We start from the raw sequence: 27,601 nt of genomic DNA on the forward strand, positions 1-27,601 counted from the left end.
GCTGGCATGTCACAGGAGGAAGTGGTAATGCCTTCCCTGCATGTCTATTGGCTAGAAAATGGCACTAAACATGCGGGGAAGGAAATGGAATTGACGCGAGTACCGCGTGGTGTTCGACTCGAGTAACGAGCATCTCGAGTACCCTAATGCTCGAACGAGCATCAAGCTCGGACAAGTGTGCTCCCTCATCTCTAGACAGCTTTAAAAACATTATCTCAAGATAAGTCTATAGTCATTAAAGCTGCAGATAAGGAGGGTGCAATTGTCATCATGAATGCTGTACAATATCGAGGCGAAATAATGAGACAAATGAACGATGCGACGATATATGAATGACTTGATGGGAACCCCACAGTCCGCTTTGCAAACACAACTACGTATTATGTACAATGAAGCCTTAATAAATGGCGTTATTGACAGTAGTTTGTTACAATTCTTGGATATCCAACACCTGATAGTCCCGACAATATACGTCTTACCAAAAATTCACAAAAATTTACAAAATCCACTGGGTAGGCCAATAGTGTCAGGCTGTGGCACGTTTCTTAGATAAGATTTTTAGACCTTTTGCAGAGGGAGTGACCTCATTTACAAAGGATACCTCAGACCTCCTAAGGAAGATTGCGTCTGTGAAAATTACCTCACACACTATTCTTGCCACCATTGATGTAGTATCCCTTTACACATCAATTGCCCACAATAAAGGGATACAGGCCATTACTACTTATGCAGAAGTATCGGAATTGTCTCCTGAGTCCGCGCGGTTTGCTCTGTCGCTCTTGGAGTACATCCTCTCGAACAATTATTTTTTGTTCGAGGGGGTGTATTACCGACAGGGACAGGGCACCGCGATGGGCTCTAATGTAGCCCCAACATACTCTTATACGTATATGCGTAAATTTGAAGAGGATTTTATATACCCCTCGGCGTTTTCGAATCAAATCATGTGTTAGCATAGATACATTGATGATGTGTTTATCTTGTGGAAAGGACTGGTATCTGAATTGCAATTATTTGGGAAATTTTTGAATTCTATTTACCCTGAACTAAAGTTTACTTGGTCTTATTCCTACAATGAAATCCATTTTTTGGATGTGGTAGTAAGGAAAGTTGGGGATGGCCTGTTGACCGATCTCCATGTTAAAGAAACAGACCGTAATGGTCTCTTGATGTACACTAGTGCACATCCTGACTCTATTAAGAACTCATTACCCTGGAGCCAGTTTCTCCGGGTACGGAGGGTCACGGATGACGATAGAATCGACTTTAGACTGGATGAAATTTGCAAAAAATTCCTTGCGAGAGGCTATCCAAAACCCCGCTTGGAGGAAGCAAAACTAAAAGCGAGAGCATAGAAACAAAAAGACTTGATTGTACCTAAAATCCGAAGAAAAGATGCAGATAGGCTGCCGTTTATTATGACATACAATACCCTGAGTTCTAAAGTAAGATCAATTATCTGTCGACATTGGGCATTGGCGAACATAAAAGTATCGGAATTTGAGAACTTGTGAATTTGAGGCCATTAAAAGGTATCATATCTACAATATTACTTGGTATCTCTTGTTGAGAACAATCAGATGATGATCATTTAGATCACATGGAATATTGCTATATGATTTTACAGCTGTGGGTTGACGATATGAAAAAGGAAATTGAAGGCAGGCTATAAAACAAACTGCTTTATAGATTAAAGGGGTTTTCCTGGAAAAAAACTATTGATAACCTACCTTTAGCTCGTTTTAACCCTTTCCCTATGCAGTAGCAGTTTTATTTTATTACTGTCTTTCAAGAGTCATAAACTTTAATTTTTCTGTTGACTTAGCTGTAGGAGCGCTTTTTATTGCAAAGTTATCATTTTTAAGAGGACTATTTAATCTATCATTTAGTGTACTGAAAAACTGAATTGTGCAATTGTTTTGTTGTTTAACCCCTTAGTGACCAAGCCTGTTTGCACCTTAATGACCAAGCCAAATTTTGGAAATATGACATGTCACTTTAACATATCATAACTCCGTAAAGGTTTTGCATACCCAGTGATTCTGACATTGTTTTTTCGCCACATGTTGTGCTTCATTTAGGTGGGGAAAACAGTCTGATAAAATTTGTGTACATTTATTAAAAAGCGCCAAAATTGGAATCATTTTGAAAAAAATTGCAATTTGTAAATTTTTGAATTGCAATATCTTGGACGCACATTTGAAAAGTTTTTATATATTTTAACCATTTAGGAGATGTGCAAATTTAATATCGATTATCAACATTTTGAGGAACACTTTGTTTTCTTGCAGCAAGCCAAGATTGCAAAGGCTCATAGGTGTCAAAATGATAGATACCCTCACAAATGACCCCATATCAAAAACTACACCCCTGATGTATTCACTGAGGGGGGTCAGGAGTATTATCACCCTACACGGCTTTTTTTCAGGAGTTAATGCAGTTTAGAGGAGAAAAAATAAAATTTCATATTTTTGCAAATATGTCATTTTAAAGGCAGTTTTTTTTTCTATAGGGCACATGAAAATGAGGATTTACACCCCAAAATAAATTCCCGTTTGTCTTTTATCCAGAAACATACCCACTGTGGCATTAATATTATGTATGTATGTACAAAATGAAAGGAGCAACCGGTGGGTTTCAGAACAGAAATTTTGCTTGAAGGTGTTTTAGAGATCTTGTAGAGCCCTTGAGTGGCCAAAATGATATAGTACCCCCACAAATGGTTCCATTTTAAAAACTACACCCTTTAATGAATTCATCTAGGGGTGTACTGCATATTTTGATCCCACAGTACGTGAATGAATCTAAGTAAAGCATAACAAAATAATTACGATTTTCATTTTTTTGACAATTGTGTCAATTTAAAAACAGTTGTTTTTTTGTACAACGCACATGGGAACGAAGACTTGCACCCCAAAATAGATCCCCCTGTTTTTCCTGTGTTCACAAATATACCCATTGTGGCCCTAATCCACTTACAGGACACATGGCTGAGCCTACAATGGAAGGAACACCTATTGGTTTTCGGGGTACAACTAAATAAATTGCAGACCCATTGCCCGCTTGTAGAGACATTAAGCAGCCAAAACGATAAAGAACCCCCACTTCAAAAACTAGACCCCTTAAGGAATTTCTCTAGGGGTGTACTGTGTATTTTGACCCTAAAGTTTTTGAATGCATCTAAGCAAAGCAGAAGGAAAAAAAATTGCAATTTTCATTTTTTTTGGCAATTGTGTCATTTTAAAAATGTTTTTTTTCCCCCGTAAAGCACACCTATGAATAAAGACTTTCACCCCAAAATGGATCCCCCGGTTTGTCTCGTGCTCAGAAAAATACCCTTTGTGGCCCTAATCTTCTTACAGGACACATGGCTGGGCCTATAATAGAGGGAACACTCTTTGGCTTTCAGGGCACAACTGAATAAATTCCAGGCCCCATTGCACACTTGTGCAGAAGAAAAAAAATTGACTGCCCTAAAATAGCCCCACCCCTCACCCCCCTCCTTTTTGGCATTCCATAAATCTTAGATAAAAGTAATAATGTAAACTGCATGGTATGTCTGAAGACCAGGGTAATTAGGGGGGCCTGGTTGGGATGGCTACATGGGGCAATAAAATCAGGTATCCCTCCTCCTTTTTTGGGGGTTATTTCGCGACCCCAGTGGCAGGGATGGAATGTAAAACGTGGCGCTCTGTGAGGTTTCGGAAGCTTGCTGAGGTGAAGCGGTCTCACACAGAAAGCGCTCAACAAGCTGCTCCTGGAACTGCATGAAGGCGAGCGTTCCCGGGGCTTTTTGTAAATTACGTATTACAGGTAGCGGTCTGAATAACGCCGGGCTCACACAGCTGTATGTGGAATCCGCTTGCTGAGGCCCGCAGCGGATCCCGGCTGTGAGCCCGGCCATGGCCCGATGTACGGCCGCGTAATGTACTGTGGATAACTGCGTATTAACACAGGGGGTCATGCGTAGTGCACCTTTTCTTGTTGCTCAGCAATGATGCGGGTACCTACAGCTCATACACAATATAGTTGTGTATGGGCTGTAAGTATCTCTGTGACCATAGAGCACAGTAGGCTTTATGTCATAGATATCCGCGGTAAAATAGAACATGCTGCATTGTTTTCTGCGAGTGAATTATGTAATTCTGACCCGCTAATGTGAGCGAATTGCGTAATTCGTGCATTTGATTGATCAGTGTATTACCACAGTTAAGACGCATGCAGAATCCTCAATTTTTATCTGGTCATGTGAGATCAGTCTAAGGTAGATTGCTACCTTCTTATCACATGATCAGGGACCAGTCAATGAGGCCACCTGTCACTCTTTCAGGCTCTCGGCTAACTTTGGCCACCAGGAGCAAGGAGATTTAAAGTTTCCCAGACCCTTCCTGGCTCCTGCGCAGGTGTCCAGCATTTTTCCGACAGGCGCATGCGCAGGAGTCAGGGAAGGTCCGTAGAGGATGATTGCACCGGGGTTCAAATGTGGAGGCCTCTGGTAAAACGTTTCATCTCTTCTCGCCGATCGCATTGCTGAGGGGAGATAAAAGTTCTACTTTTTAAAAAATCTGTTACTTGATCGCCATTATCCATTGGATACCGGCGATCACGTGACCAGGAAACGTGCACTGTGGTCCCCATTGACATCTCCAAGCTCTCGGCTACGTTTGGTAGCCAGGAGCAGGAAGATTTTAATTTTCTCTGGCAATCCTTGACTATTGCGTATGCGTCCACCATTATGCTGATGTGCTGAAGCCAGGGTAAGGTCTATGGATAAAGAACCCATCTGGGGACAAATCCGGGGACCTTAGGTATGTCATTTCATCTCCCCTCATAGATACAATCGATAAGGGGAGATGAGACTAACTTTTTAAACTTTTTTTTTTAACACTTTTTAAAAACTTTCCATGATCACTGTTATGCATCGGATAACAGTAATCATGTGACTGGGAACAGCATACAGCAGTTCCCGGTGACATCTCCCTGCACTTGACCATCTTTGACTACTGGGCTCCCTGGCCTTCTGTGCATGAGCACAAGCCCATGGCAGGTCCTGATCGCTGGAGGACATCACAGAGGATCGGGGTGAGTATTTTCACCTAACCTCATGAATCCCATCCATGAGGAGAGATAAGTTTTTGTTTTTTTTTCACTTTTCCGTGATCCATTGGATAACGGCGATCACAGGCCCGGGGACTGCTCACCGCGGTCCCTGGTGACATCTCCTGCCTCCTGGCTACTTTCAGGAGCCAGTAGGCAGGAGATTTCAAATGTGCTGGGGCTCCTGGCCTTCTGCGGTTGACGTCATTCATCTTGCGCGCATGCGCAGAAGAGCGGCGTTGGATCACCGTGGGACAGTACGGAGCACCAGGATGAGTAATCTCAGCTGCCCTAATTGATCCAATCCATGAGGGCAGCTAAACCTTTAACTTATTTGCACTTTAATGCAATCCATTGAATAGCGCCGATGGAATTGCCCGGTGAGGAGGAAGAGAGATGAGGGGATCCCTGTGGCCCCACCATTCCCTGCGGCAGCCCATGTGGCTATAATCCCCGCAGGAAGCATGTTTTTACGTCCTCAGGGATTAAAGCCCATTTATCTAGGATGTAAAAACACTATAGGCTGGTCACTAAGGGGTTAATGTAATAGCTCAAACTTTTACAGACATGGCTATAGCAATTACTAATTATTATTTTTATACATAATAAATGGGAAAAGAGGGATTTTGGATTTTTTTACATTTTTTTTTTTAATTTCGTCAAACTTGAGAATCCAACCACCTGATCACTTATACAATGTAGAGTAATGTTTTTGAATTGCAGTGTATAGTGCCATCAGCACTATCCTATCACACTCTAACTGCTAATATAGCAGAAATAGGAGCCTTCACTAAGCCCCGGCTGCCATTGCTGTCTTCCTTCACATTTCAGAGATTGCAATAGATCGACACAATACACTAAAATAAAATGGGAAAAAAGGGGAATTTTGATCTTCCAATTTCTTTTACTATGTATTTGTAAATGTATTCTTTACTCGTACAAATGAGTAAAATATACATATATCCTGCACTGTGATCTTTGTAAATAATATGCAAAGCCAGAATTCGTGTATATGCGTAGGAGATGGGGAGAGGAGAGGGGGAAGGGGGGGGGGGGGCGTGGTTGTTAAAATATGCAACAAAAAGTTGTAAGTATCCAAAAATAGTACTACTAAAGCTCATCCCACAACAAACCAGCGCACAGCAATGGAAGAATAAAAGCAGTGCTCTGAATTTGGCAACAGAAACCAAGGTTTTTTAATTAGAGATTATTTTTATTCTTAACAGTTAATTTGGTATTGATGTAATTGGACTGACTTGCATAATAAAGGTTATAGTTTTGCTGCTCAGTAAGTGTTGTAAAAACAAACTTCCCAAAAAAATGAATTTTTCTTACATTCCGGTCCAAAAACTTAAAAAAAATACATTATATGGTACATTTTTCCGCATTCAACACAAACATTTTCTTTTTCTCTATGTGAATTTTGATGAGATTTCAAAATTTCCTTGTAAAACACACAAAAAAATAGCTTCTTCCCTAAATGACATCTCTGATGCTCCTTACATTTGTCATTAGCAGCAAACCCTTTTCTACATTCTGAACATCACTGCAGCTTCTCCTCTGTGTGAATCCTCTGATGCTTAAAAAGAGTTGATTTTCTTACAAAACCTTTCCCACATTCAGAACATGTGTATGGCTTCTCCCCTGTGTGAATCCTCTGATGCTTAGCAAGCTCTGATTTTCCTTTAAAGCCTTTCCCACATTCTGAACATGAATACGGCTTCTCCCCTGAGTGACTCCTCTGATGCTTAACAACACTTGACTTAAGTGTAAAACACTTACCACATTCTGAACATGAAAACGGCTTCTCCCCTGTATGAATTCTCTGATGTTTAATAAGAGTTGATTTTTCTATAAAACCTTTCCCACATTCTGAACATGTGTAGGGCTTTTCCCCTGTGTGAATTCTCTGATGTTTAATAAGATCTGACCTATCTGTAAAACTCCACCCACATTCTGAACATGTGTATGGCTTCTCCCCTGTATGAAACCTCTGATGTTTAACAAGACCTGACTTATCTGTAAAGGTCTTCCCACATCCTAAACATGAATACGGCTTCTCCCCTGTGTGAATTCTCTGATGTTTAACAAGATTTGATTTTCTTATAAAACCGGTCCCACATTCTAAACATGTGTGTGGCTTTTCTCCTGTGTGAATTTTCTGATGTCTAGCAATATTTGATTTGTCTGTAAAATATTTACCACATACTGAACATGAATAAGGCTTCTCTCCTGTATGGATTCTCTGATGTGTAATAAGATTTGATCTCTGTATAAAGCATTTTCCACAGTGTGAACATAAAAACGTTTTTTCTCCTGTGTGAGTTCTCTCATGATTGATAAGGACTGATTTGTGCTTAAAACATTTCCCACATACTGAGCATGAATATGGCTTCTCTCCTGTGTGACTTTTTTCATGTGTAACAAGATTTGATTTTCTTGCTAAATATTTCTCACATTCTGAATTTGATAATGTTTTCTCTTCTGAATGAATTGTAAGATGATCTTTGAGTTTGGTATTTCCATATTCTGAAAATGAAAATTTCTTCTTCCCTGTGTGACTTCTCTCAGGTATAATACAATTTGCTTTATCTGTCAAACATTTCCCATATTCTGAACAGGAGTATGGCTTCTTATCTAAACTGTGATGTCCTCGCTGTACATGAAGGGTAGTGAGGTTTTCTCCTGAAGAGTGCTGTAAAATATCTTCTTCTATCATATAATTAGGTGATAACATGAAGTTTCCATCAGAGTTCTCACTGGGATTATCTGTTAGGATTAAAATGGATTACATTATATATCTTTATCTTCAAGTCACAAAGTAGACATACTTATGTGAGTCCATGTGCTGTGCGAGGCAAGTTGTGTCCGATCTCCACCCTGCATACCCAATGTAAATACATCATGCTGGAAACGCTTTAGGTTGTTGATGCAGTTTGAGCTGTGGGTTGTGATTAAACTGTTGATGCTTTGAAGCAGCGACAGCAGACTAAATGCTTACTGATGTATATATTATACTGAGACATGGATACATCCATTGGTTCACAGCAAGGCAAGTATATTGCAAGTGAAATTGTCATTGAGTAAAACAGGATTTCTTAGGGCCCCTTCACACTAATATCTGCTGGGGGCTTTGCACAGCAGAAAACTCACAGCAAATACGCTTTAAATCAGCAGAGGCCAAATCTGCACCTAAATGATGGGTATTTGGCCAAGCAGAAATGCTCCAGGATTTAACCCTTGTATTTCAAGTGCTGAATTCCACAGTATAAATCCACAGCATAAACAGACATGCTGCCGAGATATAATCTGCAGTGTTTTACAACAAATACATACACATCTTTGGTATAGTGTCAAGACATAGAAGCAGGGGGTCCTAAATAAAATGAGTTATGGTAAACTTAAAGTTAGGCCCCCTGTCCATGGACGTCTATTCACCGGCGGTAAACTGCCGGCATATCACGACGGCTGACGCTTTCCATAGCATCGCTATGGAAAGTGCTGGCACCTGTCCACAAATGGAGAATCATTGCGATTCTCCGCTCTCGGTGGGCAATTTGCAGCATGCTGCGAATTGCCCCGATTCTCCGCAGCCAGCCTATCTATCAGATGAGGGAGCTAATTACACCTGTGAGGGACACCTGATAAGAGAGCCACTCACACAGCCTCTTAAATCGTAGTACTGACCCATAGAATAAAGTTGTCATGTTACATTTGCTGCAGTTTGTGCGCCGCAGAAACAAGACGCACAGAAAAAAGGCGAAATGTTGTTTTTCCATTAAACTCCATTTTTTTTAAAAGTATATGGTATATTAAGAGTACCAATGAAAAGTACAACTCAACCCGCAAAAAGACAAGCCCTCATATAGCGACATCAATAGATAAATAAAAGAGTTATGTTTTTTTTTTTAAAGGGGTAAGGAAAAAACGAAAATGGAGGGGAAAAAAAAAGTGGCGAATTAAGGGGTTATTGGGACTTGGAGACAAAAAGGATCTTTACTTTTCATGATACAAAGCCAGAAGGAAGTATTGCCTTTATACTTCCTTTTTTTAATCCACCCTGGTTTTCAGGCAAAAGCTGGCACAGGACACACACGTGTGATTTCAGGCTTTTGAAGATTTGTCTGAAGGTGGTTTCACAAGTTCCAATATGATGCATTTTAACAGATCAGTTTCTATGAGCGGTGCTACATTACTAGGACTATCCATGCTGTAATCAATCAGGTAGGTAACACAGTTTAACATAGGAGTTAACATGCACAAAGATCGGAGCCTTAGAGTTAAAGGGGTTGTCTCGCGGCGAAAGCGATTTTTTTTTTTTTAAATAGACCCCTGCATTCTGCCCTGTGAAAAAGAAAGCATGTGTTAGTTTTTAACAAGCACATTGCACTTACCTGCATCAGCGTTCTGCAGCTTCTTTATTTCTTCTTTTAAAGATGGCGCCGCTGGTCTTCTCCCACGGTGCACCGCGGGTCTTCCCATGGTGCACCGTGGAGTTTCTTCTTCTGTCTTTCGCGTTCCACTGCCGATACAGCCACCTCATTGGCTGATCGGCACCACGTGACGGAGGCGGAGCTTCAATGACGACGCGCAGACCAGCTCTCCAGCGTGCGCGGGCCCCATTCACCAGGCAGAAGACCGCACAGCGCAAGCGCGTCTAAAAACGCCAGAAGACAGCGAAATTAGACGGAGCCATGGAGACGTGGACGATAGCAACGGAGCAGGTAAGTGAATAACTTCTGTATGGCTCATATTTAATGCACGATGTATATTACAAAGTGCATTAATATGGCCATACAGAAGTGTATAACCCCACTTGCTGCCGCGAGACAACCCCTTTAAGAGACTCCTCACCTCAAATGCTTGGACTGGCGCGTCAGGGAACCTCCGGTTGGCCCATGCCTTGCATCAGCACAGTGTAGTGGACCAGTGGGGACCCTCCATAATGCTATATGTCTGTCTCGTGCCTATGTTTTGTCTTATGTGTAGTATGCCTTTGTGATGTGTATTGCACCTCTGCAACACTGAATGGGTTAATGTCTGGGTTATGTCTGAGAAATGTAACATTTTGTGTGTATCATTTGTGTGTTATGTGACTATGTGAGATATATGTGTTTACAAGGGAGATGCAAGGCAGCCTATGCAAGAGAGTCCAGCAGTCAGTCTATGTAAGAGTCTCTAAGTTCGTTAGAGGAGTCTAGTCTGCCAAGGCGTCTGCTAGAGTGAGCTACAACAACACTGATCGGCGTGTGTATAAACCGATTATAAGAGGCCAAGCGAGTTCTTTGTAATGCGACTGGGACCAGTCTGGCCAGGATATGCCGTTGCTACCAATAAGTACTGAGTAAGAGAGAGGACCATTGCTTGGCTGGAAGAAACGCACAAGAAGCATGAGTGTTGACTGGTAGAGGGTTAGAAAGAGACAGAAAAAAAATCTCCGGGAGCGGGATCACACTAATAACTAAAGGCTGGCTTAGACGGGACGAGTGTCGGGCAAACAATGCCCCCACGCGTCCCCGCACATACTAGCTCCCTTCCATCTGCACGGGAGCTAGTTTCGCTGGCTCACAGCGGGGAGGCTGCAGATTTCTCTCCTCTCACTCCCCATTGACATAACATTGAAAATTAACACTGAACTAGGAGCGATCGGCTGATCGTCCAACGTTTATGCAGCATAAAAAATGGACGATCAGCTGATCGCCCCTCATTCAGTGTGACTGGTGGCTATTGAGTTCTGAACGGCTGCTGTGTTATGTCAATGGAGAGGGGCGGGGGAGTGAGAGGAGAGAAATCTCTTGCTGCCTCCCCACTGTGACATAACGATACTATGTGCGGGGACGAGTGTTGGGCATCGTTTGCCTGTCACTCCTCCAGTCTAAACCAGCTTTAAGACTGTGGAATGTCCGGAATACCCCAAGAATGCACCCTGTCACACCACCTATTTTTGTTGTATCTGTGCAAATCTGCTGTTGTAAAGTTGGACTTTGCTAAAGTTGTAGTAAATGGACATTATCGACCATTCCCGCTTTGTGCAGAATGTTTCCCTTTGTGTGGGCTACTGTATTAAAACATCCAGATTTACCGCAGAGGACAGAATGGTGGCGTCACGTGTGACTAAGAAGACTACAGATAACCACCAGTTACTTTTCTCTGTGACCTCCCCCAGCAGTAACTTGGACCGGTCCTGAGCTAGCCCTAGGGGAGGAGATGGTAAAGCCTCGTGACAAGGCCATATTATACCCCGCTATCTCCTTGGCTGTGGGCCCACTCCTCGGACGCTGTAACAGTACCACAAGGAACTTAACGTGAGAGCTATAGCCATATCAGGTTCCCAGATTATGTGTTTTTGGGGCATTTTATCATTACACTTCAATTCCTCCCATGTGAATAAAACCTTAACTATGATCCTGACCATTTAATTGCTGAAAGCCTGCAGTCAATATGGACTATTATGCCTCTTCAACAACTGTTGTTCCCATGAAGCTTTAGGGTGGGCCCCAAGAATCAATTCCAATTGTTGGCCCAAAGCACCCCAATCTGACCCTATCACCTCATGACCATTGACCCATAAGCCCAACTACGGCACCTGCTGAAGTGTAAGAAAGCTGGTCGCTGGTATCTAAAAGGATTCTTCTCCCCATTAACTTGTGACTATTAGATACACAAACCTTCCAGGACTTTTTTCTCATAAAAAGTGCATCAAATAGTCTAAGAAATATGCTGGCTGTGCATATACCTTTTTGTTTGCACAACATAATATATATCCTGTATGTATCTCCTTACCCTGTGATATCGGAGGCTGGTGGTTCTCTATCATGACGTCCTTGTACAGATCCTTGTGTCCTTCTAAATACTCCCATTCCTCCATGGAGAAATAGACAGCGACATCCTGACACCTTATAGGAACCTGACACACACAATGATACCGTCATTACCCAGACTCCTCTAGTGCTGTTACTGTATAATTACCCAGCATTCCCAGCAGTGTCACCTCTCCAGTCAGCAGCTCAGTGATCTTGTTGGTGAGTTCTAGGATCTTCTGCTCATGTATCGGTAAGTGAGGAGGAGCCTCTGTGATGGGGCTCTGGCTCCTGCTCCATCCTCCTGACTCATGGAGATGGCTGTTGGGAGTCGTACCATCACCCGATGTCTTCTTCACTATTATGTAATCCTGTGTATGGAGAGAGACATGTAGAGATTGTGATCCCGCTGTATAGAGCGTTAGTAAGACCACATCTAGAATACTATATTCAGTTCTGGAGACTTCATGTACAGAAGAACATTGATAAAAAATAGAACAAGTTCAAAGATGGTTAAGGATCTGAAATGTTAAAACTGATCACGAGAGACAGAATACTTCATCTGTATATCCTGGCAGAAAGAAGGGAGAGGGGGGACATGATGGAAACCATTATAAATGTTAGAGGAGGAGAAAAACTAAACTCTAAAATAAGGGGGTACAATCTGAAATTGTGGAGATCAGAAGCAATCTCAGACAATATTTTGCTAAACGAGAAGTAGATGTTGGAAAAATAGTTCCAGCACAAGAGGTTGGAAAGTCAACAATAAGTGACTGTAAACCTGCCTGGGATAAACATATATCTATCTTAACAGATACATAAAAGGTAATAATATAAGGGCAGACTAGATGGACCGTGTGCTCCTCCTGCCGTCAGTCTGCATTGTTTCTATATAGATGTCAAAGTAGCAGCAAAAATCCAAGTCTCCAGGCCAAACTCCGGCCATTTAATTCTGTTGGTTGGTTCCTCCTCATTACAAGGAGCCTACTTACCATTCTCATTGCTCCTACAACATTACTATTAGCTCATTGGTTCTCACCATACAGAACTGACCATATGTGGAAACATAGAAACGTTTACCTTTCCGGTCAGCAGGTAGACAATCTCCATGGTGAAGTTTAATATCCTCTTGGTAATATCATTGCACACAAACGACTCAGATTCCAGATGCTAGATCTCACAGCACAATGCAACCCTGTGCCCAGCTGGTGACCCCGCGTACCTGTCAGTGCAGACGGCCTTCTGTACTGCCGATGTTCCGGCTGGCGAGCTATTGGACATGTGCAGTACAGATTCTCCTGCGCCTTCGCTAGGCGATGACACGGATCCCGCGACCCTTCTGAAAGGAAGGGCCGCAAGACGGATGGCTTCCATTGACTTCAATCGTAGCCTTCTGTGCATAGCATGCACTAAAATAGAACATGCTGCTATTTTACCCCCTCAAGCGGAAAATTGCAATGGATTTCTGCTCGTGGGCAGCAAAAAGCGGTTTTTCATAGGATGTAAACTGCAGATATTTGCTTCGGAATTTGGAGGTGGACGCCAACCCCAGATTTTGCAATGCAAATGTGGCCATGTGTATCTGGCCTTAGATGAAAACAATCACATCATGTGAAAACAGCGCGGGAGAGCAGTAATATTTCTATATGGTAGTGTTCTACAGGATGATTTTAGGTCTGTGTCTGTAGAGACTTAGAGAGCAGAATCTGCAGTTCTCTGTGTACAGTCTATAGAACACATCACACATACCATAGCAGCAGGCACGTAGATATATGCAATCCACAAAGGGGGGAAAATACAGGATTCAAGTCATACAATGGCCAGAATAAGAGCGATTCCTCATACACACTGTAGATTATTCTGAGAAATCATTTCAAAAGTAAGCTATGTTTTATATAAGGCTAGGGCTTTGACCGAAAAAAGGTCATGACATCAGAGATTGCAGTATAGCCCTGCAACATCACAAACTAATGGAAGTGAATGTGGTCACATTGGGGCTCACAGGTTTTTGCAACCTGATAACTGCAAGATATCTATTAAGTTTGGTTTGTGAGGCACAACATGATTGCATTCTCATCCATTAGTTTGCAATGTCATTTGACTATTTTGACCTGTTGAGCAGACAAAGATCATAGAAACATAGAAAGTTTACCTCTCCGGTCAGCAGGTAAATGATCTCTAGGGTGAAGCTTAATATCCTCTTGGTAATCTCATGGCTGTCCTTCTCCATCCTCGGTGGGTCATTCATGAGGACCATTTTGGATGAGAATATGAGAGAACTGGATGAACTGGAGGGTTCTAGTGCTGCCGACCCTTTATGAGAGAAGGAGAGACTCTAAATCATACGGGGACATCATCATGTGTGATATACAGAACCTCACTTACTGAGCATTGAGAGACGCAGGTTCTCAGAGCCGTCACCACATGTATACGGGTATGTTCACACAGATGGCAGTGAAAATTTACATGGAAGCTGAGCCACCATAGCTGGCAAACATGGGTGCCTGTGGGTGCCATAGCAACCCACTCCCTCTGTCAGCCTTTTACACGCCGTGATCACACTGACCACAGCGTGTGAAGGGTTAATCACCGGGAATCTGAGCTTTCTTCATCCCACAGGCAAGCACCCGCGCAGAAGAATAAAGCCCTTTAGTGGCCGCCGTCAAAAGACATATGGGCTGAAGAAAACGGACCCAAGGAAGATTGATGCCTTCGCACTTTGGTGTTGGTAGAAACTCCCATGAATTCCTTGGACCGCGAAGATCACGAACAAAACCGTCCGAGACCGCAGCAAACCAAAGATGTCATTGGATGGTAGACTCTCGCACTCCGGCCACATAATATGAGTTAATTTATGAGGAACATGGATGATGCTTGGAGCGGTCAACGGTAAAAGAAGACCCGGCCGCCAAACAACACGCTGGATTAAAGCCGACACCAACATGCAAATGATGGAACTGAAAGAAGCCGCACAACACAGAACCGCGTGGAGAGCGCCGATCCGTAAAGTGTGCGAGAGGCGGCCGACTACACAGATACAGAGAGAACATGTCTGACCTTATCACAAGTACAAAACCCCTCCGGCGTCTCTTACCTGCCGGCCGGAGTCACACGCAGGGGTCCGATACTGTAATATAATGTAGCTGATATCAGTGTATATATATCCTCTGGCTGATAACAGGGACCAGGACCTGCTACACTGCAATAGCCAAAGGACCTGTGATGAGGTCACAGTCATGTGATCAGTGCATAAGGGGTGGAGCTCAGCAGTGAGGAGAAGTGGTGGCTGAAGGACCCGTGATGATGTCACTGTCATGTGATTAGTATATAAGGGGTGGAGCTCAGCAGTAAGAAGTGGTGACTGAAGGACCTGTGATGATGTCACAGTCATGTGATCAGTGTATAAGGGGGGGAAGCTCAGCAGTGAGGTGAAGTGGCAGATGAAGGCTCTGTGATGCCGGTGATGGGAGGGATGGAGCTCTTGTGATCTGTGAGGAGGGTGAAGGACTGACACCAACTCTTAGTACTAAGCAGAATGATATATGAGGAGGTCACACAGGTGGGAATTCCTGACAACAAGCCCCTCACACAGAGGCCGGTCATAGGAGGAGGCGGCTTAGTATTATACTTGTACATAGATGAGGCCTCTGCAGGGTGTCGGTCACACAGTTACATGTAGGGCACCATGCAGGCTTACAGAGGAGCGGCCCCTCACACAGCGACCGGTCATAGAAGGAGGCGGCTTAGTATTATACTTGTACATAGATGAGGCCTCTGCAGGGTGTCGGTCACACAGTTACATGTAGGGCACCATGCAGGCTTACAGAGGAGCGGCCCCTCACACAGCGAGCGGTCATAGGAGGAGGCGGCTTAGTATTATACTTGTACATAGATGAGGCCTCTGCAGGGTGTCGGTCACACAGTTACATGTAGGGCACCATGCAGGCTTACAGAGGAGCGGCCCCTCACACAGCGACCGGTCATAGGAGGAGGCGGCTTAGTATTATACTTGTACATAGATGAGGCCTCTACAGGGTGTCGGTCACACAGTTACATGTAGGGCACCATGCAGGCTTACAGAGGAGCGGCCCCTCACACAGCGACCGGTCATAGGAGGAGGCGGCTTAGTATTATACTTGTACATAGATGAGGCCTCTGCAGGGTGTCGGTCACACAGTTACATGTAGGGCACCATGCAGGCTTACAGAGGAGCGGCCCCTCACACAGCGACCGGTCATAGGAGGAGGCGGCTTAGTATTATACTTGTACATAGATGAGGCCTCTGCGGGGTGTCGGTCACACAGTTACATGTAGGGCACCATGCAGGCTTACAGAGGAGCGGCCCCTCACACAGCGACCGGTCATAGGAGGAGGCAGCTTAGTATTATACTTGTACATAGATGAGGCCTCTGCGGGGTGTCGGTCACACAGTAACATGTAGGGCACCATGTAGGCTTACAGAGGAGCGGCCCCTCACACAGCGACCGGTCATAGGAGGAGGCAGCTTAGTATTATACTTGTACATAGATGAGGCCTCTGCGGGGTGTCGGTCACACAGTTATATGTAGGCCACAATGCAGGCTTACAGAGGAGCGGCCCCTCACACAGCGACCGGTCATAGGAGGAGGCGGCTTAGTATTATACTTGTACATAGATGAGGCCTCTGCAGGGTGTCGGTCACACAGTTACATGTAGGGCACCATGCAGGCTTACAGAGGAGCGGCCCCTCACACAGCGACCGGTCATAGGAGGAGGCGGCTTAGTATTATACTTGTACATAGATGGGGCCTCTGCAGGGTGTCAGTCACACAGTTACATGTAGGGCACCATGCAGGCTTACAGAGGAGCGGCCCCTCACACAGCGACCGGTCATAGGAGGAGGCGGCTTAGTATTATACTTGTACATAGATGAGGCCTCTGCGGGGTGTCGGTCACACAGTTATATGTAGGCCACAATGCAGGCTTACCGCCTATTAATGACCCCCATACTATTACCTCCGGCGGGCTGTGCTGCACCTTATGTACCCCACAAAGTACTGACACCCCGAGATCCTCCAGCATTCTAAAGCCAAACTGCTTCCAGCAGACATAATAAGTGGGAGATAATAGTGAGATTTTGGAGAAAGTACACAAGTTCATGATACACATCAAGGGACTTCATTGTTCTGTGGGCCCCACACTGACATTACTAAGGTGACCAGATTTTCCCTGGGTCAAAGCGGGACAGAGGGGTATGATCATGGGCGGGGCTTATCATGACGTATAATTTTACCTCCATCATTATAAAATGTACAGGGCCGTTTAAAAATGACAGCGAGCACATTCCACAGCATTTCCATATTCAAAAAACAGTCAAAATCTGTACCGTTGGTAAAGGTTCTGACTGGAAATCAGTTGCGTACCTGCAGCTGATTTCATACTACCCTGTTTCCCTGAAAATAAGACATACCTTGAAAATAAGACATAGCATGATTTTCTAGAATTTTTGAGGATGCAAAATGATTTCTCAGGCTTTTTGAGGATGCTTGAAATATAAGCCCTACTCCAAAATTAAGCCCTGTTAACAGTTAATTTAAAAAGTCAATTTAAATAGTGTCCAGGCAGCTATACATGTAAAAAAGTTAAACCTTTTTGAACAAAAATTAATATAAAACACTGTCTTATTTTTGGGGAAGCACGGTATGCATCGCTCCCCCTCACCTCCTCCAAACAGTTGACAGGTGTTTTTGGATACAGAAATGCTTTGGAATTTGCCGCAGACATTCTGCAGCATTTATTCCATGTGTAAACATACCCCACCATCAGCTTGAGGTATGCTGCCACATGCAGAGTGGTCTCGGTAATAAGTGTTCCCTATATTAGCCCTAGTAGTAATAGTGACCCCCACAATAGCTCCAGGAGTAATAGTGTCCCTTTTATCGTCCCCAATAATAAGTGACTCCCCACAGTGGCCCCAGTAGTAATAGTGACCCCCACAATAGCCCCAGTAGTAACATTGTCCCCTCTATCCACCCCAGTAGTAACAGTGACCTCAGTAGTAATAGTTTCCCCTATATCAGCCCCAATAGTGATAATGACCTCCAAAGTGGCCCCTGAAGTAATAGTGTCCCCTATATTGGTCAACCGGGCATGGTCGTGTGTAACAATGGCCGTAACCTATTGGCGGCTCTGCAGCTCGGCAGCCTCACGCACGTGCCATGCCTGGCCCAAGTCTTTAATTTGGTGGTTCAGCGGTTTCTGAAAGGCTACCCACACTTGTCAGACCTCCTCGGCAAGGTGCGCCGGGTCAGCGCACATTTCCGCAAGTCCAACACGGACACTGCCACCCTGCGGACCCTGCAACATCAGTTTAATCTGCCAGTGCACCAACTGCTTTGCGACGTGCCCACACAGTGGAACTCTACGCTCCACATGTTGGCCAGGCTGTATGAGCAGCGTAGAGCTATAGTGGAATACCAACTCCAATATGGGCGGCGCAGTGGGAGTCAGCCTCCTCAATTCTTTACAGAGGAGTGGGCCTGGATGGCAGATATCTGCCAGGTCCTTGAAAGCTTTGAGGAGTTTACCCTGATGGTGAGCAGCGATGCTGCAATCATTAGCGTCACCATTCCCCTGCTATGCCTGCTGAGAAGTTCCCTGCAAAGCATAAAGGCTGATGCTTTGCGGTCGGAAACGGATGCGGGGGAAGAGAGTATGTCGCTGGATAGTCAGAGCACCCTCATGTCTATATCTCAGTGCATTTTGGAGGAGGAGGAGGAGGAGGGGGAGGAGCCTGAGGAGGAAGAGACAGCTGGGCCCACTGCAGAGGGTACCCATGCTACTTGCCTCTCATCCTTTCAGCGTGTATGGCCTGAGGAGGAGGAGGATCCTCAAAGTGATCTTCCTAGTGAGGACAGCCATGTGTTGCGTACAGGTACCCTGGCACACATAGCTGACATCATGTTAGCATGCCTTTCTCGTGACCCTCGCATTAGACGCATTCTGGCCACTACGGATTACTAGGTGTACATACTGCTCGACCCACGGTATAAGGAGAACCTTTCCACTCTCATTCCAGAAGAGGAAAGGGGTTCAAGAGTGATGCAATACTACAGGGCCCTGGTGGACAAACTGATGGTAAACTTCCCATCCGACAGCGCTAGTGGCAGAAGGCACAGTTCCGAGGGCCAAGTAGAAGGGGAGGCGCGGAGATCAGGCAGCATGTTCAGCGCAGGCAGTGCAACACTCTCCAAGACCTTTGCCAGCTTTATGGCTCCCCAGCAAGACTGTGTCACACCTCCCCAGTCAAGGCTGAGTCGGAGTGAGCACTGTAAGAAGATGGTGAGGGAGTACGTAGCCGATCGTACCACTGTCCTCCGTGACGCCTCTGCTCTGTACAACTATTGGATGTCAAAGCTGGACACGTGGCCCGAACTCGCGCTGTATGCCCTGGAGGTGCTGGCTTGCCCGGCGGCTAGCGCCTTGTCAGAGTGGGTGTTTAGTGCAGCTGGGGGAATCATCACAGACAAGCGTACTCGCCTGTCAACTGACAGTGCCGACAGGCTTACACTCATAAAGATGAACAAAGCCTGGATTTCCCCAGACTTCTCTTCTCCACCAGCGGACAGCAGCGGTACCTAAAGACCTTTGTCAATCTGTGTATGATATTCGTCCTCCTCCTCCGGCTCCTCCTCCTGAAACCTCACGTAATCACCCCGAACGGGCAATTTTTCTGTGACCCAAAAGGCTCATATAACTTTTCTAAATAATATTTATCTGTTTCAATTATCATTAAAGCATTGAAACTTCCACCTGAACCAATTTTTATTTTGACTGGGCTGCCTCCAGGCCTAGTTACAAAATAAGCCACAGTAAGCTCAGCGATTAATGGGTTTCACCTGCCCTCTGGGTTGGGCATGGGCAATTTTTCTGGGGTACATTTGTACTGTCGGTACACCAATTTTTCGGGCCCTCGCCTACAATGTAATCCAAGTAATTTTTATGGGCTTCGCCTGCACTCATGGTACACCACTGTGTCTGGGGTTGGCCTACTCTTTTGCTACAGAAATGTAACTCTGTTCTGCCTACCTATACTTCTGCCACACTAATGCTACAGGGGTCTGACTATACTTCTGCAACAGAAATGTAACTTCAGTCTGCCGATACTTCTCCTCCTGAAATGTTACCTTGGTTGGTGTATACTGTTACTACTGTAATTTTACTAATACTGGGCTCTGCCCATACTGCTTCTACGTAAATGTTATTGGGGCCTGTCTATACTGCTACTACTGAAATGTAACTAATACTGGGCTCTGCCCATACTGCTTCTACGTAAATGTTACTGGGGCCTGTCTATACTGCTACTACTGAAATGTAACTAATACTGGGCTCTCTCTATACTGCTTCTACGTAAATGTTACTGGGGTCTGTCTATACTGCTACTACTGAAATGTTACAAATACTGGGCTCTCCCTATACTGCTTCTACGTAAAGGTCACTGGGGCCTGTCTATACTGCTACTACTGAAATGTTACAAATACTGGGCTTTCCCTATACTGCTTCAACGTTAATGTTACTGGGGTCTGTCTATACTGATACTACTGAAATGTTACAAATACTGTGCTCTGCCTATACTGCTTCAACGTTAATGTTACTGGGGCCTGTCTATATAGCTACTACTGAAATGTTACAAATACTGTGCTCTCCCTATACTGCTGCAAGGGAAATGTTAATCTGCTGCTTTGCCCATACTGCTTCTACGTAAATGTTACAGGGGCCTGTCTATTTTGCTACTACTGAAATGTTACGAATACTGTGCTCTCCCTATACTGCTTCAACGTTAATGTTACTGGGGTCTCTCTATACTGCTACTACTGAAATGTTACAAATACTGTGCTCTCCCTATACAGCTTCAACGTTAATATTACTGGGGTCTGTCTATACTGGTACTACTGAAATGTTACTAATACTGGGCTCTCCCTATACTGCTTCTACGTAAATATGACTGGGGTCTGTCTATACTGCAAGTACTGAAATGTTACGAATACTGGGCTCTCCCTATACTGCTTCAAGGGAAATGTTAATCTGCTGCTTTGCCCATACTGCTTCTACGGAAATAATACTGGGGCCTGTCTATACTGCTACTACTGAAATGTTAAAAATACTGTGCTCTCCCTATACTGCTGTAACGGAAATGTTAATCTGCTGCTTTGTCTATACTGCTTCTACGGAAATGTTACTGGGGCCTGTCTATACTACTACTACTGAAATGTTACTAATATTGGGCTCTGCCCATACTCCCTCTACGGAAATGTTACTGGGGCCTGTCTATACCGCTACTACTGAAATGTTGAAAATACTGTGCTCTCCCTATACTGCTGTAACGGAAATGATAATCTGCTGCTTTGCCTATACTGCTTCTACAGAAATGTTACTGGGGCCTGTCTATACTGCTACTACTGAAATGTTACTAATACTGGGCTCTGCCCATACTGCTTCTATGGAAATGTTACTGGGGCCTGTCTATATTGCTACTAATGAAATGTAACTAATACTGGGCTCTCTCTATACTGCTTCTACGTAAATGTTACTGGGGTCTGACTATACTGCTACTACTGAAATGTTACAAATACTGGGCTCTCCCTATACTTCAACGGAAATGTTAATGTGCTGCTCTGCCTTTAATGCTGCTACGGAAATGTTACTGGGGTCTGTCTATACTGTTACTACAACTGAAAAGTTACTGGGGTCTGACAATACTGCTGCAAATGAAATGTTACTGCAGTCTGTCTATACTGCTGCAAATGAAATGTTGCTGTGGTCAGCCTACACTGCTGCTACGGAAATGTTAAAGGGATCTGTCTATACTGTTACTACTACTGAAATGTTACTGGGGTCTATCTGCACTGCTGGAACTGAAATGTTACTGGGGTCTCTCCCTACTGTTACTACTGAACTATTACTGGGGTCTGTCTATACTGTTGCTACTGAAATGTTACTGGGGCCTGACCCTACTGATACTACTGAAATGTTACTGGGGTCTGTCTGCACTGCTGGAACTGAAATGTTACTGGGGTCTGTCTGCACTGCTGGAACTAAAATGTTACTGGGGCCTGTCCCTACTCATACTACTGAAATGTTACTGGGGTCTGTCCCTACTGCTGCCAATGAAATGTTACTGGGGTCTCTCCCTACTGTTACTACTGAAATGTTACTGGGGTCTGTCTGTACTGTTGCTACTGAAATGTTACTGGGGCCTGTCCCTACTGATACTACTGAAATGTTACTGGGGTCTGCCTGCACTGCTGGAACTGAAATGTTACTTGGGCATGTCACAACTGATACTACTGAAATGTTACTGGGGTCTGTCCCTACTGTTACTACTGAACTTTTAATGTGGTCTGTCTATACTGTTGCTACTGAAATGTTACTGGGGTCTGTCTGCACTGCTGGAACTGAAATGTTACTGGGGAATGTCGAAACTGATACTACTGAAATGTTACTGGGGTATGTCCCTACTGTTACTACTGAACTGTTACTGAGGTCTGTCTATACTTATACTACTGAAATGTTACTGGGGTCTGTCTATACTGCTGCCAATGAAATGTTACTGGGCTCTGTCCCTACTGCTGCCAATGAAATGTTACTGGGGTCTGTCCATACTCTTACCACTGAAATGTTACTAATTCTGGGCTCTGCCTATACTGCTGCTACTGCTAGGTTACAGGGTTGTGGAAACGGAGGCTTCCCAAAGACATGATGGTGGCGAGGCCGCGCTACTAGGTCCCCAGGCGCGACAATTTTTCAGCGACGCGGTTACTGGGAAGGTGCATATAATCACGGAAACGTGGAGAGGAGCGTACTGCCTCAAAAATATCCCCCTTCTTCTCCTCCCACAATGAAAACATTCTTGGCAAATGCTTTCGCAGTGGTCCGTCTGGCGGCAGTCCAAGAATTTCACCTTAAACGACACAATAAGAAAGCCCCCCACCATCCCCCCGCCACGGCCCACTTAATCCTGGCCACATTCCAAAAACCAACTAAATAAAACCGCGCAAATAGGTCAACACTCCACAACTTCATCCTGGCCACATTCCAAAAACCAACTAAATAAAACCGCGCTACTATATCTACACTCCATAACTTCATCCTGGCCACATTCCGAGAACCAACTAAATGAAACCACGCTACTATGTCCACACTCCATAACTTCATCCTGGCCACATTCCGAAAACCAACTAAATAAAACCGCGCTACAAGGTCCACAGTCGCGACCACTTTCCCACCAACGCGGTTACTGGTAAGGTGCATGTAACCACGGACACGTGGACAAGACATGTACTGCCTCAAAAACATCCCCCTCCTCCTCCTCCAACAATGAAAACATTCTTGGCAAATGCTTTCGCAGTGGTCCGTCTGGCAGCAGTCCAAGAATTTCACCTTAAACAACACAATAAGAAAGCCCCCCACCACTCCCCCGCCACGGCCCACTTAAGCCTGGCCACATTCCAAAACCCAACTAAATAAAACCGCGCTAATAGGTCCACAGTCGCGACCACTTTCCCACCAACGCGGGTCCTGGTAAGGTGCATATAACCACGGACACGTGGACAAGACACGTACTGCCTCAAAAACATCCCCCTCCTCCTCCTCTAACAATGAAAACATTTTTGGCAAATGATTTCGCAGTGGTTCGTCTGGCAGCAGTCCAAGAATTTCACCTTAAACGACACAATAAGAAAGCCCCCCACCACTCCCCCGCCACGGCCCACTTAAGCCTGGCCACATTCCAAAACCCAACTAAATAAAACCGCGCTAATAGGTCCACAGTCGCGACCACTTTCCCACCAACGCGGGTCCTGGTAAGGTGCATATAACCACGGACACGTGGACAAGACACGTACTGCCTCAAAAACATCCCCCTCCTCCTCCTCTAACAATGAAAACATTTTTGGCAAATGATTTCGCAGTGGTTCGTCTGGCAGCAGTCCAAGAATTTCACCTTAAACGACACAATAAGAAAGCCCCCCACCACCCCCCTGCCACGGCCCACTTAATCCTGGCCAACTAAATAAAACCGCGGTAGTATTCCGTTATCACTAGCTGAACCTTTCTGCCGACTGGTAGAGTAATGGTGGCTTCCAACTTGTTGGTACTGCTAAGTCCAAAGATAAGCGTACAGCTGAGGTCGGAATACAGGTGACTATAGAACACAGCATCCCTGCAGGGCAAGGGACAGAGTTGCAGCAGGTACCGATCCTCAATGGAAGCAGGCCAGCTGAGAACCACATACTCCCTGAATGATTTTGGACTGACCGATAATGAGGCCTTTACTTGTGATCATCTTTGGTAATTCCTAAGAAAGATGCGTGGTAGTAGCCGGAAACTTGGATTGCTATTTGCTAACACATTGAAATGGACAACAGAAACCATAGGAATGAAGCCTTTCCATTTTTCAGCTTGAGATGAGAAGGAGTGCAGAGTTTCAGTACCTTGGATATCCTTTTCATTGCAATCAAATGCCCCTCTCTTGTCTCAGAAAATACTAGCTTTTCCACATAGGTGTTGTCTATCTGTCTATACTCTTACTCTGGAAATCCCACTAATACTGGGCTCTGCCTATACTGCTGTAACTGAAATGTTACAGGCGTCTGCCGATACCGTTACTACTGAAATTAAACTGATACTGGGCTCTGTCTATACTGCTGCTACTGAAATGTTACTGGGGTCCGGCTATACTATTACTACAGAAGTGTTAATAGGGTCTCCCTAGACTTCTGCAACATTACTGTTAGTGGGGTCAGCTTATACCTTTGCTACAGGAGTATTACAGGGGTCTGTGCATGCTATCGGTGCACTAAGTGTTCCCATCGCGGTGTTCAACGTACATGGCCTAAAAAAAAAAAACCCAGACTGACTAGGGCATGCAGTGTGGGCCGAAGCCCACCTGTATTTAATGTGACGTTAGCTCAGCTGTGCAGGGCACTGCAATGGGATTTATTTATGTACTGCCGGTGGCTTCCTGGGACCCACCCATGTTGTGGGTGCACACGCAATTCACATAGGGGAGTTGTACCTGCCTGTGTCTACTTATAAAAAACCCCAGTCTGACTGGGGCATGCAGTGTGGGCTGAAGCCCACCTGTATTTTATCTGATGTTAGCTCTGCTGTCCAGGGCACTGCAATGGGATTTATTTATGTACCACCGGTGAGTTCCAGGGAGCCACCCGTGCTGTGCATGCACACTGAATTCCCATTGCGGAGTTGTACCTGCCTGTGACTATTTTTATTAAAAAACCCAGTCTGACTGGGGCATGCAGTGTCGCCTGAAGCCCACCTGTATTTTATCTGACGTTAGCTCTGCTGTCCAGGGCACTGCAATGGGATTTATTTATGTACCGCCGGTGGGTTCCAGGGAGCCACCCATGCTGTGGGTCCACACGGACTTCACATTAGGGAGTTGTACCTGCCTGTGTATACTTATAAAAAAAACCCAGTCTGACTGGGTCATGCAGTGTGGGCCGAAGCCCACCTGTATTTTATCTGATGTTAGCTCTGCTGTCCAGGGCACTGCAATGGGATTTATTTATGTACCACCGGTGGCTTCCTGGGACCCACCCATGCTGTGGGTCCACACGGACTTTACATTAGGGAGTTGTACCTGCCTGTGTCTAAAACCCCAGTCTGACTGGGGCATGCAGTGTGGGCCGAAGCCCACCTGTATTTTATCTGACGTTAGCTCTGCTGTCCAGGGCACTGCAATGGGATTTATTTATGTACCGCCGGTGGGTTCCAGGGAGCCACCCATGCTGTGGGTCCACACGGACTTCACATTAGGGAGTTGTACCTGCCTGTGTATACTTATAAAAAAAACCAGTCTGACTGGGGCATGCAGTGTGGGCCGAAGCCCACCTGTATTTAATCTGACGTTAGCTCTGCTGTCCAGGGCACTGCAATGGGATTTATTTATGTACCACCGGTGGCTTCCTGGGACCAACCTATGCTGTGGGTCCACACGGACTTCCCATAGGGGAGTTGTACCTGCCTGTGTGTATTTATAGAAATCCCCAATCTTACTGGGGCATGCAATGTGGGCCGAAGCCCACCTGTATTTAATCTGACGTAAGCTCTACTATCCGGGGCACTGCATTGGGATAAACTACAGGAGCAATACAGCGCTAATGAGACGTGCACAGCTACGCTAGCATTGGAGTCCACTCTAGGCCCACGATTGCTGAGGGTTTGTGCAGAGGCCTATGTCCTGGGTGCAGTGAAAGTCCGCTTCCTGCCTACAATTGCTGAAGCTGTGGGCCGAGGCCTATGTCGTGGGCACGGTGCCAGTCTGCCATGTTTGGCCGCTCAGATTTATTAATTGTTCATGTCTTGGGTTGCCTTGGACCCAACCATGCTGTTGGCGCCCACTTAGTTCCCATCGCGGTGTTTGACCTGTCTAGCACAAGGACACTGACTGACTTGGGTAGGGGGCAGAGTACAGATGGCTTTCCCCTTGCGGTGTCGATTGAGCTATGCGACACCTTGACAGAATGAATACTGTGTGGGCACATGGATTCCCCATTGCTATGCCCACGTTTGCAGCTCCTGACGGAGGTGGCACAGGATTGGATTTCTCATTGCTTCTGTACAGCATTGTGGGCTATTGCCCCGCCCCTTTTTAAAGAGGGTCGCTGCCTGGCCCTGCCAACCCTCTGCAGTGTGTGCCTCCGGTTCCTCATGGCAGACACACTTATAAATAGACATGAGGGTTGTATGGCTATGCAGCCAGCGTGTGGCATGAGGGCAGCTGAAGGCTGCGCAGGGACACTTTTGTGTGCTCTGCGGATGCAGGGTCGTGTGGGGGGGTTGGGCAGCATGTAACCCAGGAGAAGAGGCAGCGGTGTGTCCCGCAGGCAGTGATTGTGCTTAGTTGGAGGTAGTGTGGTGCTTAGCTAAGGTGTGCCTTACTAATGAGGGTTTGTCCGAAGTAAAAATTGTTAGGGGGGGGAGTAGGCACTCTTGCCGCTATTGTGGCTTAATAGTGGGACCTGGGAACCTGAAATGCAGCCCAGCATGTTACTCCTCGCCTGCCCTATCCGTTTCTGTGTCGTTTCCATCACTTTCTTGGGTTTTCCAGATTTTCACAAATGAAAACCTTAGCGGAGCATGGGTCATATACAAAAATGCTCGAGTCGCCCATTGACTTCAATGGGGTTCGTTACTCGAAACGAACTCTCGAGCATCGCAGAAAGTTCGATTCAAGCAACGAGCACCCGAGCATTTTGGTGCTCGCTCATCTCTATTCATTAACAGCTCTAATTGCTATATTAGAACCAATACAGGAGCTACAAATTTCTTCTACATCAACTCAGGTGTCCAACAAGGCTATATCTTGTCGCCATTCACTTTTAACTGAGTGCTCGACAATGTCATGAAACAATTAATTGGGCCAAATATAGCAGGCATTGTGGGAGGTAAGCCACTGCAATGGTTTACTGACTTGGACTTTGCTGATGATGTAGCACTCTTCGCATCGATCCTCAAACTCCAACAAACAGTATCTTGAAAGAGAAGTGGCAATGGTTGGTTTATAGATTAACTGTGAGAAGACACAGATTAGGCAAATTGGATATGCCACATCCACACATGCCTCAATCATGGTCAACCAATAACAGCAGCTGCTAGAGGATGAACAATTTGTTTACTTGTGCAGTACAACCATCAATGCCGAG

The 27,601-nt window shown here is 45.2% G+C and overlaps 1 protein-coding gene across 1 annotated transcript in view; it reads right to left on the reverse strand.

Annotated features, from left to right (window-relative positions):
• Positions 1 to 6,338: 6,338 nt before the first annotated feature.
• The window catches only part of LOC136614436 (zinc finger protein 585A-like), a 66,944-nt gene continuing 45,681 nt past the window's right edge, over positions 6,339 to 27,601 (reverse strand). The window contains exons 10-11 of the mRNA XM_066594116.1: positions 19,683 to 19,688; positions 6,339 to 7,053 (exon numbers count right to left, since the gene is read on the reverse strand). Of these exons, the coding sequence (XP_066450213.1) occupies positions 6,641 to 7,053; positions 19,683 to 19,688 (419 nt within the window). The 3' untranslated portion in view covers positions 6,339 to 6,640. The remainder of the gene's footprint in view (positions 7,054 to 19,682; positions 19,689 to 27,601) is intronic.

Source organism: Eleutherodactylus coqui, chromosome 1 (genome assembly GCF_035609145.1).
Source record: "Eleutherodactylus coqui strain aEleCoq1 chromosome 1, aEleCoq1.hap1, whole genome shotgun sequence".
NCBI lineage: Eukaryota > Metazoa > Chordata > Amphibia > Anura > Eleutherodactylidae > Eleutherodactylus > Eleutherodactylus coqui.